Source organism: Lipotes vexillifer, unplaced genomic scaffold, assembly GCF_000442215.2.
Source record: "Lipotes vexillifer unplaced genomic scaffold, Lipotes_vexillifer_v1.1 scaffold1011, whole genome shotgun sequence".
NCBI lineage: Eukaryota > Metazoa > Chordata > Mammalia > Artiodactyla > Lipotidae > Lipotes > Lipotes vexillifer.
The window spans coordinates 2,776,285-2,793,737 of NW_006787698.1; the positions used below are offsets into that span (position 1 = coordinate 2,776,285).

Here is a 17,453-nt window from a genome sequence, read left to right on the forward strand (position 1 = left end):
CCTCTCTGGGTTACTGTTCAGCATTCTGTATTTTCCAGGACCTCCAGGGAGGGGCTATGCTCAGAAATCTCACAAGGGTATCTCTTTGTCTCTCCCCATGCTGGAATGCCACGTTTACCCATAGGTGTATCAAACAGCCTAGTGTGAGACAGAGTAACTTGCTGTGTGACCTTTGGGAGTTCACTGTCCCTCTCTGTTTCAATTCCTGAATCTACCAATGAGAAGAAGCTCCTTGAGGTCCCAACATCTCTGGTTGTGGTAGACTGGGTTCTCTGAGAAAAAGACTCTGAGATCTTTCAGCCTGCCATCATCTGACAGATGGGTAAACCATCTCAAATCACTCACCCAGCCAAGCCATCAGCTGACCCAAGAGATCACACACGGCAGCCTGGACTAAAAGAACTGCTTGGCTGGCTCGTGGAGTAGTGAGAAATAATCACTGTTGCTTGTTTTAAGTCACTGAGTATTGGAGTGTTTGTTACACAGCAATAAACAGAGGTTTACATGGAGGAGGTTTGTCTGGGATAACTTGGGATTAACATAAGGGAAGTAAGTCTGAACGAGGGAAAGATTAAACTTCAAAGCAGCTGCAACCAGCACCTTACCTGATCCCCTGCGGAGCATTAAAATGGTGGTGATTCATCAGAGTTGTCCCACATTGTACTAGTTTACCAGAGCTGCTGTAACAAAGCTCCACAGACCGGGGGACTTAACAGACATTTATTCTCTCACAGTTCTGGAGGCTGGAAGTCCGAGATCAAGGTGTCTGCAGGGTTGGTCCCTTCTGAGGGCTGTGAGAGGGAATCTGTTCCTTGCTTCTCTCTAGTTTGTGACTTTTTGCTGGCAATCTTTAGCATTCCTTGGCTTGCAGACCCATTACCCCAATCTCTGCCTTCATTTTCACATGGTGTTCTCCCCGTGTGCATGTCTGTGTCCAAATTTCCCCCTTTCGTAAGGACGCCACTCATATCAGATTAGGGGCCCAGCCCACTCCAGGTCCACCTCACCTTAACCAAATGAATTACATCTGCAATGTAATTTCCCGATAAGGTCACATTCTTTTTTTACATTAATTTTTATTGGAGTATAGTTGCTTTACAATGTTGTGTTAGTTTCTACTGTGCAGCAAAGTGAATCAGCTATATGTATACATATATCCCCTCTCTTTTGGATTTCCTTCCCATTTAGGTCACACAGGGCATTAAGTATAGTTCCCTGTGCTATACAGTAGGTTCCCATCAGCTGTCTATTTTATACATAGTATCAGTAGTGTATATGTGTCAATCCCAATGTCCCAGTTCCTCCCACCTCTTTCCACCTTGGTATCCATACATTTGTTCTCTACGTCTGTGTCTCTATTTCTGCTTTGCAGATAAGATCATCATTCTGAGGTACTGGAGATTAGGACTTAAACATTTCTTTTTGTGGGGAGGGGGGAGCAATTGAACCCGTAACATGCATTTAGGCACAGGGGTCAGGCATTTGTATCCCTGGCCGGTTGTCAGATGTGGCTGCCCCTAGGGAGGGGACATAACCTTGGACCAAGCAGCTCCCTTAAGCTGAGGAAAGTTCTGGCAAAAAGGACTCAGTTGTGAGCCCCCAGCAGACAACCTCCCTGGTGGCTGGAAGAGTGAGCCCCTGGGTTCCAAAGAGATGGCATGGGTGGTACAGCATGGCATCAACTCCTGTGAGTCTCTGATTATAACGAGGACTTCTATTGAAGATTCTGGGTGAGTCACCTTGAGGACCCAATCCCAGGCAGAACAGTCAGCTTCATGGGGCGGGGGGAGGGGTGAAACGATGCCCCAGGGGTTTGGGTCACCAGCAGTCAAGGAGGTTGGTGATCAACAGCTAGAAAACTTGGATCTCATCACATCTCAGACTCTAGACCACCCGCCAACACTGTTATCCCTGGTAAGAGTATCACTTCTCTCTTCTGTTGAGCACTTCAGAGATACCAAAGCTTCCATGTGCTTCCTTTTGCTTGTATACTAAGCTGGTGACAACTGTCTCATCTGTCATGCTGCTCACACTTGAGTCGGAGCCAGGGCCAGGGCCCCAGGGCCCCTAAGCTGCATTGTCATCACTTGGCCACAAGTTTGAGGAGTCTGCATGGCCCACCTGGGCAAAGAGACCACCCACCCACCTGCACACCTGAGGCTGAAGCATCCTTGAGATTCTTTCCTGAGGAGGATTTTCCCTTTTCCACAAGGCTTCTATTGAATTTCACAAGCCCAGAAAGGCACAATTCAGGCTACCACCTAGCAGTGGCATCAATTTTTTGGAGGACAGGGAACCTGGAGGGATATGGGGGTGTGGGAAGGACACCCTGGAGGGAGCATGGAGGATAAACATTACCTCATTTGATCCTCACTGTGGTCATATGACGGAAGGTCTCTCATCCTCAATCATAGAAGGGTAAAGTGAGACATGTGGGCAATTGTTGCAGGATTGACTCAGTTCATTCACACTTCCCCCACCTCCCTGAATGTAAACCCTCGGGCAGTCCTCCCCTCGCCCTTGATGACTCTGGGGTCATCTACGTGACTTCCTTTGGGCAATGGGACAGTAGCAAAGACCGCACTGACCACTCACCCTGAGGGGCAGGTCCATGTTCCCAGGATGACATTTATAATACCTTAGCATCTAAGTCTCCAGCATGGTGCAATGGAGCAATGTCTTGGGGGTCTCCTTGTATTCTTGTAGTGAACTGCTTAGTATTTGGATCCTGGGGAGGTCTGGGGTCCTTGAGGTAGCAGTAACTTACCAAATAGTATCGAAATAGTTCAATATTTAAAGCATTGGTTCAGCTCTACAGGTATGTGTCAGTGGATCATCAGCCCTGCTGCTAACAATATTTAACCTCCTGCTTCACTGTTATGAAGAACCTGGACGTTTGTTCCCTCTCAAAACAGATACCCACAACATCCCGGGAGATTTCCCTTCACCCACCCCATAGTCACAACCCCACCCAGTTCGTAAGTCCTCGCTTGGACACCACACAGAAACAAGAGTATTCTCAGATAATTTATTCTGAATTTTCATATAAACAGGTAATTATCCCATATTTTACATGCAGAGCAATTTTGATATTCCAAAAAAAAAAAAAAAGGCAAATTCTGTACATGGTGCCACTTGGCTCTTGTAGGAAAACACTGAAAAAATAAGAATTGATCTCTTGGTGGGTTTTGCATCTCCGAGTTGATTTCTGTCTGCATAAGCCGAGGCACATTTGATCCTGCGTGGCTGACGTTGGATGGGAGGTGTCTGCCGCTCACACGCCTGGGACCCCCAGGCCCACAAGGTAGAGAGTAAATAAGCCATTCCTGAATGTGTGTGTGGACACACACGCTTTGGGTTGGGGGAGGCAGTTCCTTTCTTCTCAAATGGGACCAAGAGCCCCAGATCCCTGGTCTGAGTTTCAACAAGGATTTTTAGGGCCCACACCCAGATTAAAACGTGGCTGGAGGCGGGTTCTGGACCTTGACTGGTATGAGATGACAGTGAGCTCAAAAAGTCATTATTTCCCTCTGTTTCTGGGAGACCCCTAAGGAAACATTCACTTCCAGGCGCAGCCTCTGAATGTCCATTGCATTCTCTCATGTCTTTGAAAGAACAAATGCCCATCTGTTCTTTCTATCCAACCCCAACTCTGGTATGAATCAATATTCTGAAGAACATTCCAGAAGATTTTCTGAAGGGACACCATTCTACAGGTATCATTTATATACAATCAGCATGTCCATGTTCCCCACTCCCAACAAAACCATCATTTCTGAATCGCCTATGGTGCCAAGTGGCATCCGAACCTCAAACTTCCACCCACCACAAAGTAGAAAAAGATAGTCATTTGGGGGACTATGGCACATCCCATCATGTACCCAGATGGCGAGCATGGGCTAAGCCCTGATGGGGTTCCTGCCCACTGACCAATGTTATGACGGCTACAAATAAACACCTCCCAACCCAACAAGCACATTTCATGGCAGACCATCCGCTCTGGTTGGAGAGAGTGGAAGATCTGTCCATCAGTTAGAGGCAGTCTCCAGTGGTCTCGGCGTTGTTGGTGCAGATATTTGCACCAATTCCCACATTTTCTTTCAGTTGTGCTCAACGTCTATCCAGAGAACCAGCAGCACTTCTTGCTTCTTACCAGCTTAAAAGGACAGAAAATCACCCAGAACAGCTCCCAGAATACAAACATTTCCAGACGTGTGTTTGACATCACTGGTCCAGAGAGAAACAACTATGTGGATTTTGCCACATAAATAAAAAGGGGTTTTAAAATACTGAGACACCTTTCAAAACAAACAACAAAAAGTGTCATCCAAAGCTGGCTTTGTTGCTTTTTTTGTAACCCATCACTACAATCCTCCAGGACATCCATTTCTAGGACTAAAGTTCTGTTGTGACAGAGTCAACGTTATCTGATGCAAAAGGAGGCTGTGAATCAAGCCTGCTTCCTCTTTCACTGCAGCGGCAGACAGCTAAATGAAGTTAGGGAACTCCAGTTTACAAAGGGCGGGCCCAGCACTCTACAGTGCCTCTCCAGGGAAAGTGGAAGAAAGGAGACACTGCAGGGGTGGTGCCTATGGGTATGGGAAGGGCAGCCAGGTTTGGTGAGTATGACGCCACTCCTGCTGGCCCTGCCCAGACTTACACAGGGGTTATCAAAGTGCCCCAAGGTCAAACGGTATCAGCTTGAGGTCAACCGAACCAAAATACAGGGGGTCCAAGAATTTGTTGCTAAAAGATGTGCTCAGCATCTTGGTGGGTTTGGGGCTGAGATTTCTCAACATGCTCCCTTCCCACTCAGAAAATAAAAAGAGACTCTGCATTGGGTGTTTGTGTGTGAGGTGCCCATGACAGTGATCTTTTCCACCCCCAACCCCCCCAAAAAAGCATCTCAATCTGAAAGGAGTGGAAATAAACCATGGAGAGCCCAGGGCACCTAGGTGCTCACACCAGGGGGATGCCATGGGACAGTGGGGATGCTGGCTCTGTACCAAAGCCTGTCTTTGCCCCAGCAAGGGAACTTCCCTCACCAAATAAGGGTAACTCAGGACTGGATGCCCCCCATACATCAGATACATCGTGATGGCCTGAAACTTGGTTCATTTCAAGGGCCACGGTATCAACGGATGGAGGATCAAAAAAAAAACAAAACAAAACAAAAAAAAACGAAGATTAAATTCAGAGGAGAATATTATCAGCCAGGAAAAGGACCTATGCTCACATGAAAGCCATACTTCAGCCCAACTCCCTCCCTCAAAATTCTTACTGGTCCCTGGCATTCAGAATCAGCTGATACAAGTTTTCCCTGATTCGGATCGGATCCAGGAAGAATTCTGAAGTCTCAAAGATGTCCATTATTGAATCACATCCTAACAATACACTGAGGTAGATTGTGCTGGGAAAAAAAAAAAATCATTACCCCCACATTCACCTGTTTATTTTTCTTTGAAAAAAAATTTACATGCACTCCATTTCTTATGAAAGTGATTTTTTACAGTGATTTTTATATATTAAAATAAATAATTTTCCCCTAATATAAGAAAACCTTTCTGAATTAGAAAAATGTGAAAATTGCTGCTAGTGTAGTACACGGCCACTACAAATTTACCACGAAAAGAACAAAATACCTAGATCTACGTGTTTTGTCTTTTTAATTTACGTACAGACCCTCTTTTATGTACAAAATAAATTTGGCGAAAATAATTTCTGTGCTCCTTGTACCCAATCACTGAGGCTCCCCAGAAATATTTTGACATGCTGTCATTTCTCAAATCATATAAATAAGATAGCCAGAGGCAACTAGGATGTGTGTCTACCTGTGTTCTTCATCAAGAATTGAGAAGGTTCGAAGGTCACCATGGCATCTCCATCCTGTTCTTAAGCCCACAACTCTTAAGAGGAAAAGAGAATAAGGAAGCAATCAAAAACTTGTGAGAAAATGCACTCAAGGGATAACCCATGGGTGATGATTTGGATGAACCAAAGTGATGAGTTCACCGTGTTCTTTATTTGAGCAGCTGTAGTTCTTTCCCCAAAGGAAAGCAACTGTGGCATCACGCTCCTTCGCAAGTTCTTGGTAGTGTGAAGGTCCTTAGCGGTTTCTCCTCCGGACTGTACTCTCTTAGGGACTGCAAGATCGTGAAGTGCCTGAGAATTCAGCTCAGGCCCCACACCTGGCCCAGCTGAGGTCACTGGGCGCAAAGCAGCTTCTGGGAAGTCAGTCTGAGGACAGACGGATGCCCTGAGGGCGGAGGGGACCAACAGGCACGTCTTCATATGGCTAGTGTTCTCAAAGTCCACCTGTGCTGTCCCACTTTGGGATCTGATTGTGCTGTGTTTGCACAATCCCTGTAGGATGTGCACACACAGCTGAGGAAGCTCCAGAGGTACGTACAGGGAACCAGAAGATCCAAGGGCCACAAGTGTGTTCGAAGGCAGGTCTCAGCTTACCAGAAACCAAACTATCCATCAAACACCATCACCCACGTGCTCAGCGTGGCCTGATCACGACGTCCAGAAGGGTTAGCAGCTAACGTGGCTTTAGTCCCAGAAAAATGGATGCCTTGAAGACCAAGGAAAGAGGCCATTGGTGCCTGGGTCCCCCTCCCCACACAGGCAGACAAACCCCCATGCCCTACCCGCCCCCCGGGAAATGGTCAATAACTTATGAGGCTGATGCTGGAGATTTTTGTTTTAAATTAAATATGTTACAAATATATTCTCAAAACTCTTCATCATCTCAGTTCTTCTTTTTTTTTTTTTTATGTCCTGGCTTTGTTTGGTCTTGAAAAGGTCCATTATCACTCCAAACAACTCCCATGGCTCCTGGAAAACATTTTTCACCAAAGTTAAGGGAGAGAAGACTCCTGAGGCTAAACTTGGGACTGAAGGAGGATCTTGAGGGCACAGTGTCCCAGTAGATACGAAGGAAGGGAGGGGGAGAGCAGATCAGGGGCTCACACACTCCAGAAGAGCAGAACCTTCACGGGCTGATCCCCAAAGCGGCCACTCAGCACGCATGATTTGCACACACACACACACACACACGCACGAGTACACACGTGAGCCACACCCCGGGACTGCAAAACTATATCCAAAGTACAAAAGCAGCAGCTATTGGTCAATTTGAGGAACTGATTTTGTGAAGGAAAAAAAAAAATCCTGGATGAAAAAAACTTTCCTGAAGCCCACTCTGCAAAGTTTGGAATTCTACTAGGACAGGATTTTGTTTTTTTCTTTCTTTCTAACTTTGTTCCACAAACAAGATTTATGTTTTACACTGTAGCTCAGACACCAGCAAAAAAAAAAGAAAAACAACAACTTTGTAGAAACAGGTGCTTTCTTTCAATCTGCTAGGGAAAAAAAAAAAAAAAAAAAAAAAAAGTAACACCCGGGCTTGAAACCTCGGTGGTCCAAAAGGACAGCAGCCGTGGAAACCCCTTTCCCATCTAGGTTCACAGTTAAGTTCTCAGATGACTAGTCAAATTGGCAATCAAACCAATGTGTTTTAAGTCAGAAGAGGAACAGAAATGGATAGTCATAATCTCTGAGCTCCATTTGACACTGTGGCTGAGTCGTGTGAAAATCCTGAGTTTTCTGAAGGCCTTCAAACCAGAGGAAAGCGAAGACAGGAACCATTCCCCCGAGCAGGGGCCGTTAGGAAGGATTAGACCGGGGCAGAGTCAGAATGCGTCCGTTTTTCTTGCCCCCGTTCATGTGGGTGTAGGGGATGTGTTCCTGATAGTTTCTCTTTAGCCCCAGTGCGGACCCTCCATCCCGGCCCCCGGCCTCCTCCCTCTGCGCATGTGAGGACCGGTCCAGGGGGACACTCTCCATGTCCTCAAATTCCATCTCCAGCTCCTCGCTCTCGGGCACCTTGTTCTCCTCGCTGTGGAAGAAGGAAACTTCGGGAAAACTTGGGTGCAGCTCGTCCTTGAGCAGGTCGACAATTTCCAGGAAGGTCGGCCGCATCTTGGGGTTGAACTGCCAGCACATGCGCATCAGGTCGGTGCTGCAGGACAGAGGGCACGTGGAGGGTGAGGCGCGCAGCCCCCCGCCAATTGGCCCCCTCCCCACCCCTTGCCTGTGGCCCACACCCACGGGGACAAGTGCTGACACCGGAAAGGCGACAGTCAAGCAGAAACAGCGATTCTAGGGGCGCTGAAAGGTGGTTTTATAAAGAGAGTCAAGGGGGCTGTCTCCTCCCCACACCAGACCCAGAAGGGCCTCTCCTGATGTTGCTACATACTGAAGACCATGGTTCATCGTTTTTTTTCTTTTAACTTTTTAATTTGTATTATTTATTTATTTTTATGTTTTTGGCCGTGCCACCCGGCTTGCGGGATCTTTGTTCCCCGACCGGGAATCGAACCCGTGCCCACTGCAGTGGAAGTGTGGAGTCCTAACCACTGCACCGCCAGGGAAGTCCCCATCATTTTTTAAAATATTGACGTATAGTTGATTTACAATGATGTGTTAGTTTCAGGTGTACAGCAAAGTGATTCAGTTACATATATATATATATATATATATATATATACACACACACACACATATATTTATTCTTTTATATGTAAAAGAATATATATATATTCTTTTTAAGATTATTTTCCCTTATAGATTATTACAAAATGTTGAGTATAATTCCCTGTGCTATACAGTAGGTCCTTGTTGTTTATCTATTTTATATATGGTAGTGTGTGTCTGTTAATCCCAACCTCCTAATTTACCCCTCCTCCCCCTTTCCCCTTTGGTAACTATAAGTTTGTTTTCTATGTCTGTGGGTCTATTTTCTGTCGGTTCCTCACTCTATATGTACATCCCTGCACCTGATGAGGGCAGCTGGGTGGACTGACCCTAGAGGGCTAGTTCTGAGTGGCTGTCCTGCAGGCCCAGCCTCCGCTCTCTGGAGGGTGGGGGGTGGCGGGCGGGTGGAGACTATGACTTTACCTAGGACAGGCCCCGAGGGCTTAGGATTTCCATTTTACTTCCTCCTTTCCCCACTGTAACTTCTTCTAGGGCAGGTGTTGGCAAACTTCAGCCCTGAACCAAATATGGCCCCCTGAGTGTTTTTGTAAATAAAGTTTTATTGGCACGCAGCCACATCCATCCAATTATGCATCATCCACGGCTGCTTCCAGCTACAAGGCAGAGAGCCACCCAGCCCACAAAGCTGAAAATATTTACACTATGGCCCTTTAGAGAAAAAGTTTGCAGGCCCCCACCCTAGGGTCTACATGTAATTTCCCTGGTCCTGGAACTACACTTAGCTGCTAATTGGCTTGGCAAGGAAAGGCCCTTCATGAGGAGATGTTTAAAAATATTTTACTCAGAGTTTCTAAGTAATATATATATATATATATATATATATATATATATATATATATATATATATATATATTCTGCAAATGAGGTTTCTTCAAACTACGTTTTCTAAACAGCTATCTTATTCTTTTGAGGATGTAGCATCAAAATGGCCTCCCTCCACGGAATTTTTTCAGGAGGGCAAAGTTTTTTCTTAAGAAACACTGATAAGGGAATTTATATGTAGTAAATGCTTATTGTAGAAAGTTAGAAAACACCCCCAAAAAATGGAGAAAATACAGCTTGCACACAACTCTCCTTCAGATAAAACCTCTTGTCTTTTCTATCTGGATACATTTGGAAATGTAATTTGCACACATTTATTACACTTGTTTTAACATAAGCTAATCCATTGAGTTATAAAGTATACCATAAGCATCATCTGAAATGTCAATTTCTGTTTCATATTCTTTCATCAATTTACTTGGCAATTCTCATATTGGTGGATGTTTTGATCATTTTTTTTTGAGATTTAAATAACATTGCTGTGAGTAGCTATGACAACAGGGTGATAAGAAAGATTATCTAACCATACCATTGACAGAATTGAATATTAAAACTCTCCCTTCTTTCCTCCCTCCCTCCCTCCCTCCTTCCCTTCCTTCCTTTCTTCCTTCCTTCTATTGCTAGTTTAGGAAGATAGTACTTTCTGTATTTTACTTTATGTTTATTGAACTATTATGACACTGGATAATTTGGTAAGTGTTTAATGATGTGCATTTGGTGTTTGTGTTGTACAGTTGTTCCTACAACAAAAATTTAAGACAAATATTGGGAGAGGAATATGTCATACATACCCCGGACAATTGTTTTTTTTGTGTTTATGCTCAGCGATTTCTTTTTTCCACTTTTAATGAGATATAATTGACATATACCATTGTATTATTTTCCTGACAAAAATGTTAAGTGTATAAAGAATAGATAGTTAAACCTAAGCCTCCACTCCAGCTCCCCAGTTTCCTTCCGAAAGTAACAACTGCTGTGCAATTTCCTATACAACCTTCCAAAAATATGAAACGCAACAGAGCATACATCTAAAGATATAATACACAAACACAAGCATGTATGTAGACACAATATGCAAACACAAGTGTGCATGCAAAGATGCAGCAGGCAAGCACAAGCACATACAGACATCATAAATGGAATACAAACACAAATGTGCATGCAAAGAAAAAATCTGCAAACACAAAGAAATGTAGACATACAATACACAAACGTGAGTATCCAGGCAAAAAGGCAAAGACTTTTGAATGAGCACCTCACACACTGTACCCCATTTCTACACTTACACTCTCTCAGGACAGTTGTCGGGTTGATCCAGAAACCCTCCATCCATGACAAATTTTAACACCTGCTCATTTGATAGGCCTTGGTAAGGCTGTTCTGCCAAGCTGGTAATTTCCCAAAGGACCACGCCAAAGGACCTGCCAATGACAGTCGGGAATAGTAACAAAGAAGCCGTTAAAATACACACAACACGCACACACACCCCTTCTTGGTTTACTAGAACCTGGTTGGCCAGTTCACTAAACAATTCATGCTGCAGCTCAGAAATGCCTATAAGATTAGTGTCCATTGGAATGTCACGGTAGCTGTGCAAGGGTCCCCAGACATGCCAGCCCTTCTTTTTCTAGATGGAGAAGCCCTGAGGAAGGCAGTTTTCAAGTGACCCCTCTCACACTGGTCATACTAGCAGAGCAACCTGGAATCCAAGTGCAGTGTTCTGTCCACCAACCCACACATGACTCACCACATGTCCGAAGAAGTGGTAAAGACCCCGTCCTTCAGCGATTCGGGTGCCATCCACCGCACGGGGAGCAGACCCTTTCCCCCTTTCCGGTAGTAATCCGTTTCGTAGATGTCTCTGGTCATTCCAAAGTCTGACAACAAACAGTAGTTCACATGCTCTTAGCCTTCAGCCTGTGGCCAGCTGTCTGCCATCTTTTCTGCCCCACCCCTGGTAGAGCCCTCAGATGAAGGCACCTGCCCCAGGTGTGAGCTCACCTGCCTCAGGTGTGTGCTCACCTGGGTCACAGCCAAATCCAGTGAGAATGGGTTCTGAGGGTACTCATGGGGATGTGGAGGGAGAGGATGGGCCACCATTTAAAGGGAAAGAAAAAGAACCACCAAGTAGCAAAGAAGTGATGTTCTGACCTGGAGCTTAGGAATCTCACCCTCAGCAACGCTTCCTTCCAACCCATATACCTCACAGGCATCCCAAACTGAACTTTTCATGCTCTGCAACCAACCTACTGTTCGCCACTGGATCTGGCCCCACCACCCACCCAGCTGCCCAGCCAGAAACCCAGTGCTGGGTCTTCCCTTGGCCACCCCCTTTCCTCACATCCCACAGAAAAGACAGTGGCGAGTCCTGCCCCCTCGACCTCCACATCCCTCTCTAGTCTGTTTCTCTCCACAGCCCTGGATGCCCCCAGGCCCGCCACCATCTCTCACCTGCAGGGCCCTCCCTCCATCCTGACCCTGACAGCCCACTGCCCAAGAGAAGCTACATAAATAGGATCATGTCACCTCCTGCTTCACACTGGCTACGTAGGATAACATCAAGATGACCCACCATGACCGACAAGGACCTTCCCAGCCTGGTTCCTGCTTCTCTCCTCAACCTCACATCTCACACTGCTCTGCTCCCCTCTACGTTCACCTTATTCACACCACATCAGCCATCCTTCCAACCTCACTGCCTCTGCACGTGCTGTAGCTCCCCCTGAGACGCCATCTCTCAGGTCAACTTCTAACCCTGCAAGTCTTGGTTAAAACGTCGCCTCCTTATGGAGAGAGGGGCCTTTCCTCTCCATCATGGAACTGAACTCTACTTCCTTCAGCGCTCTCTTCCCAGTCTCCGTCATCTTATTTACATGTCAACTATTTTACTGTTCATCTAGAACAGCTCTGCCCAGTAGAACTTTCTGTGATGATGAACGTGGTCTATACTGCACTGTCCAATATTGTTCAAGGTTCCCAGTTCGACTGATAGACTTAATATTTTATTTTATTTTACTGAATTTATTTTATTTTATTTTACTGAATTTAAATTAATGTAAATTAGTTCACTGAATTTTATTTTATTTTACTTTACTGAATTTATTTATTTATTTTACTTAATTAATTTCATTTTATTTTACTATGTATGGAATCTAAAAAAAAAAATTGTTCTGAAGAACCTAGGGACAGGAAAGGAATAAAGATGCAGACATAAAGAATGGACTTGCGGACACGGGGAGGTGGAAGTGTAAGCTGGGATGAAGTGAGAGAGTGGCATGGACATATATACACTAACAAATGTAATATAGATAGCTAGTGGGAAGCAACCACATAGCACAGGGAGGTCAACTCGGTGCTTTGTGACCACCTAGAGGGGTGGGATAGGGAGGGTGGGAGGGAGACGCAAGAGGGAGGAGATATGAGGATATATGTATACGTATAGCTGATTCACATTGTTATACAGCAGAAACTAACACATCACTGTAAAGCAATTATGCTCCAATAAGGATGTTTAAAAAATTAATTTCAATTATTTTACCGAATTCAAATTAATCTAAATTAGTTTACTGAATTTAAATTATTTTATTTATTTTTACTTAATTTCATTTTATTTTACTGAATTAATTTCATTTTATTTTACTGAATTTAAACTAATTTAAATAAGTTTACTACATTTTAATTACTTTATTTTATTTTACTGAATTTATTTTACTTTACTGAATTTAAATTAGTTTAAATCAGCTTACTGAATTTATTTTATTTTATTTTACTAAATTTTATTTTATTTTACTGAATTTACATTAAACACAGTGGCCAGTGGCTGCTGTGCTGGATGGTGCAGATAAAAATTACAAGCTGCAAATAATAACTGCAAGCTGCACAAAAGCAGAAAAATCACGGCGACTCATTCAACCTTTGCCCCTGTAACACCTCCTGCAGCGGCTGGCACAGATACTACTTAAAGAAGTGAATGAGTGAATGAATGAACAAATGCAATTAAATTACAGCATGAGAACTAGGTCCCCGTCCAAACTCTGCCCCTTCCCAATATTCGAAAAGACTGAAGCACTTGCTATAGACAACTCCTCCTGAAATCAGAAGGCCTGGCCCATACATTTCAAAGTAGAAAGCCAGACGCACCTCCAATTTTGACGGTAAAATCGTGGGCAACCATGCAGTTTCGAGCTGCGAGGTCCCGGTGTACAAACTTCTTGGCGTTCAGGTATGCCATCCCGTCGGCGATCTCCGCAGCCATCTGAATCATCTCTTGCAGGGTAGGGGGAGGGCGGCCGGGGTTATTCTAAAGTCGAAACATGGGGTCGGGTTCAGCGACACCAGTGCCCGAGGCCGGGAGCGGGCACCCCACCGGGTACCTGGAGGCAGCTCACCTCGGCCTCAGGCCGCAGGGAACGGAGGTAGCTCTTCAAGTCCCCATGAGCCATCAACTCCATCACCACCAGCGTCGGCTGGCCTTTGGATACCACCCCCAGGAGGCGGACCTGTGGAACAAGCATGGGGGAGGGGGAGGGGGGCAGTTCTTGGATGAGGGTCTGTGGGAAGATGTCCACTCACCCGGGTCTCCCTGTCTGGTACCTACAACACACACAGCACCCTGCTCCTGAGTGGACTGTGGAAAGCCCTGGTCTGCCTGGCTGAAACACCAAGGTCAATGTCTTGTTGGGTTGGGGAGTGGGAGAATTCAGAACTCACAGTCTGGTGGGAGGGGGGGAAGCAGACAGACCTGCCCCCACACAGCAACATGTCAAGGCAAACCCTCGTATCTCTGAACACAAAGGCCCACTTCCAGGCCTTTGCATAGCTGTTCCACTGCCTGACCCTCTGTTCCCTCACCTGAGCTGACTGTCCTCAGCTGAGCTGTCCACACGGCTCGGTCCCTACCCTCTGAAGTCTGCTCAAATATACCTTCGCCACTGCTGCATTCCCAGTTCCCCAACTCTGCCCTCCTCTCCCTGTTGCCATAGCATCATCTCTTTGTGGACAACATCATTAATCTACTGGGTTTAGATTCTGTCTCCACCCGCGGGATTGAGAGCTCCAGGAGGGCAGACATCTGCTGCATCCCAGAGAGGAGAATGGAGCTCAGTACAGAGCAGGTGCTCCTTGAATATGCGTGGGGCAAGGATGAAAGGACACAGGCTCAAGGAGAAATTAAGGGACCATGGTGGGGACAGAAAGGCAGGGAGAGTCTGTGCTGGCTTGGGGGAGCAGGGAAGGGGTGGACCACTGTGTTTAAAGGTTACAAAGGAGCCAGGAAGAGGGAAGAGATGGAAGATTCTGGAAAGCAATGGCACAGTGAAAAGGGTATTGCTCTGAGTGAGGTGGGAGAGGATGGGATTTGAGAAATGAGAAGGGAAGGGCCACCTTTATTTTGGATGTTTAGCAGAGTCGGGGCTGGGCAGGATGTCCACACCCAGCATCCTCACTGCTCTATGCAATAGGAGAAAGGACAGGTATTACAGGAAGACTTTTTCTGCTCCTGGAGCCAACTCGGGACTCACCACATGGTGGCAGGTGAAGCCCTTCATGACCGAGGCCTCGTTGAGAAATTCGATCCGCTCTCGCAGGCTGGCAGACTCGTTGACCGTCTTCACCGCCACTCGGGTCTCCGCCTCGCCCTTGACAATGTCCCTGGCGTTGCCCTCGTACACCATGCCGAAGGAGCCCTGCCCCAGTTCTCGCAGGAGCGTGATCTTCTCTCGAGGCACCTCCCACTCATCCGGCACGTACACAGAGCAGGGAAACACTACACCTCACTTATCTACACAGCACCCTTGGAGGATCCCTCAGGGGTCCCTGGCCATCTCCCACCTGAGCTCCCCCTCCCAAACGTTCACTAAGTGACTCCTGTGGTCCAGACCCTGTGCTGGGCAGTGGGCACAGAGCCGGGAACAGGACAGGCAGAGACTGGGGATGGAGTCCAGGGTTCTTGCCAGTAAATGCTGAGCTGAGCCTGCATCCCCATCCTTTCTGTCTGATTTCAGAGCCCTGTTACCAAAGGATGCTAATTCCCATCTGAGCCTGTTATTTCTGCAAAGTACCAAGGGGATGGGGGATGACCCTGTCTGACAGGTGAGTGAGCTCACCCAAGACCACCCAGTGCCAGTGGATCTGCAGATGGGATGCAGCCACATAAGTGAGAACAGAAGAACCACCCAGCCAAGCACTGCCCAGGTGGCGAACCCACCAAATGGTGTTTGTTTTAAGCCACTAAGTTTGGGGTGGTTTGTTACGCAGCAAATAATCTGCAGACAAATACACAAAGTCCTCATAAGAAAAGCCAAGATGTTTTCTGCCCTCCTCTGCACCTGTTATGGGCTGAATTGTGTCCTTAGCAAATTTATATGTTGGCATCCTAACCCTGGTATCTCAGAATGTGACTGTATTTGGAGATGGAGTCTTTACAGAGGTGATCAAGGTAAAATGAGGTCATTAGGGTGGCCCTAATCCAGTCTGACTGGTGTCCTTGAAGAGGAGATCAGGACACAGACACACACAGAGGGAAGACCATGTGAGGACACAGGGAGAAGATGGCTGTCTACAAGCCAAGGAGAGAGGCCTCAGGAGAAACCAACCCTGCTGACCCCTTGATCTCAGACTTCCAGCCTCCAGGACTGTGAAGAAATCGAATTGTTTTCTAAGCCACCCAGTCTGATCACAGCAGTCTGAGCAACACGATACGGTCACCAATGGCTCTTTCAAGGACATTGGATCAGACAAGTGTTCTGCACCCAAATGAACTCACAGATGCTCACTGGGGGGCCCCTCAGGGTTCTGAGCTTGAACCTTTCCCTGTGTGTATCCCTTGGCTCAGAACTTCCTGGCCTTAAAGACCCATTAGCCCCAATTTCTAGCTTTCACTTAGTACCCCTGTGCTCTCAGCCATTGCTGCATCCCCGGAAGGAAGCAGGACGGTAGGGTGGAGAGGTGGTCCTGAGGTTCAGCTTCCCCATCTCTGATACGGTTAACAATGCCATTCTCAAACAGGCAGAGGAGGCTCTGGATTAACATTCACCCACTCCTGCTCCTGGGCTCTGTGTATATTCCCACTTGGAATAAACTCCTTGTCTAGCTTCTCTATTCTGATGCTTTGAGGTCTTGCTGAACCTGCCAGGACTGCCCATCCCAAGGGTGGCCAATTCCTACAGACAGTAAATGCCGTGCCTGTGAGTCCACTTTTCATATGCAAACCAACCAATCCACAGCCCACACCCCAACCCCCTCCGTGATCAGGCTCTCACACTCTGGGCTACTATCCCCCTGCCCTGATCACCCCAGGGCCAGTTTGCAGACAACCAAGGACAGCCCCTATGCTCCAGACCCTGCTGAAACAGTTCAGACTAGCTCATCTTATGTCTTACCCTGCCTGACCTCTCCTTTCCCATGGGAAAGACAATAAAGCTCCCTGCCCACGTTTTTCCATCACTCCCTCTGCCTCCTGGCCGACGCTGGTGCTTCCCCATGTGGCCCTGCCTCCTGTTTCTCCGGACTCTGTGAGTCCAGACTTCTTCCTCATGATAGTCACTTGCAGGTCTGCACGTCTTGCCAGACTTATTTAAAACAAATCCCGGGTACCCTTAGAAACACCATCCCTGTACCCCAAGGCAGCATCCTGTCAGGCAATGGTGTTCATGCCTTGAAAGTCGCTTTCTGAATTTGCTGCATGAAGCATTTTAGAAACTTGTAGTGCAACAGCTGTCTTCACATCTGAAGGAACAGCCACGCCTTTTCTTCAGGGGTCACTCACTGCCTTTTGGTGCAATCCAGGGGAATATGGCCATTGATCCTGCCATATCAGCGTCAGCATCACACCCATGGTCAGCTGACAGCAATAGCAGATGTGCCCCTGGTACACACCCAGCCTCCCACCTTCCCCACCTTGTCCCTGCCTCTTGTCTGCCCCATCCCTGATCCCCAGTCTCTCACCCTGGCTTCTGATTCCCACCTCCGAGGCTGGATGACCAGTTTGGTCACCACTTTCCGGCTCTGACCCTCGGCACTCTCTCTGGCACAGGATCCAAGCTCTGTACCCCCACAGCTGGGGCACCAAG

At 46.8% G+C, this 17,453-nt stretch overlaps 1 protein-coding gene across 2 annotated transcripts in view; it reads right to left on the minus strand.

The window, feature by feature from the left end:
* Window positions 1-7,251: 7,251 nt before the first annotated feature.
* Window positions 7,252-17,453, minus strand: part of INSR (insulin receptor) — a 125,383-nt gene continuing 115,181 nt past the window's right edge. Inside the window, exons 17-22 of one of the 2 annotated variants that reach the window (XM_007460586.1) lie at window positions 14,904-15,148; window positions 13,773-13,883; window positions 13,525-13,684; window positions 11,132-11,261; window positions 10,671-10,805; window positions 7,252-8,026 (exon numbers count right to left, since the gene is read on the minus strand). In XM_007460586.1, coding sequence (XP_007460648.1) covers window positions 7,672-8,026; window positions 10,671-10,805; window positions 11,132-11,261; window positions 13,525-13,684; window positions 13,773-13,883; window positions 14,904-15,148 — 1,136 coding nt within the window. In that variant the 3' untranslated portion in view covers window positions 7,252-7,671. The remainder of the gene's footprint in view (window positions 8,027-10,670; window positions 10,806-11,131; window positions 11,262-13,524; window positions 13,685-13,772; window positions 13,884-14,903; window positions 15,149-17,453) is intronic. The other variant, XM_007460587.1, reaches the window with a different exon arrangement.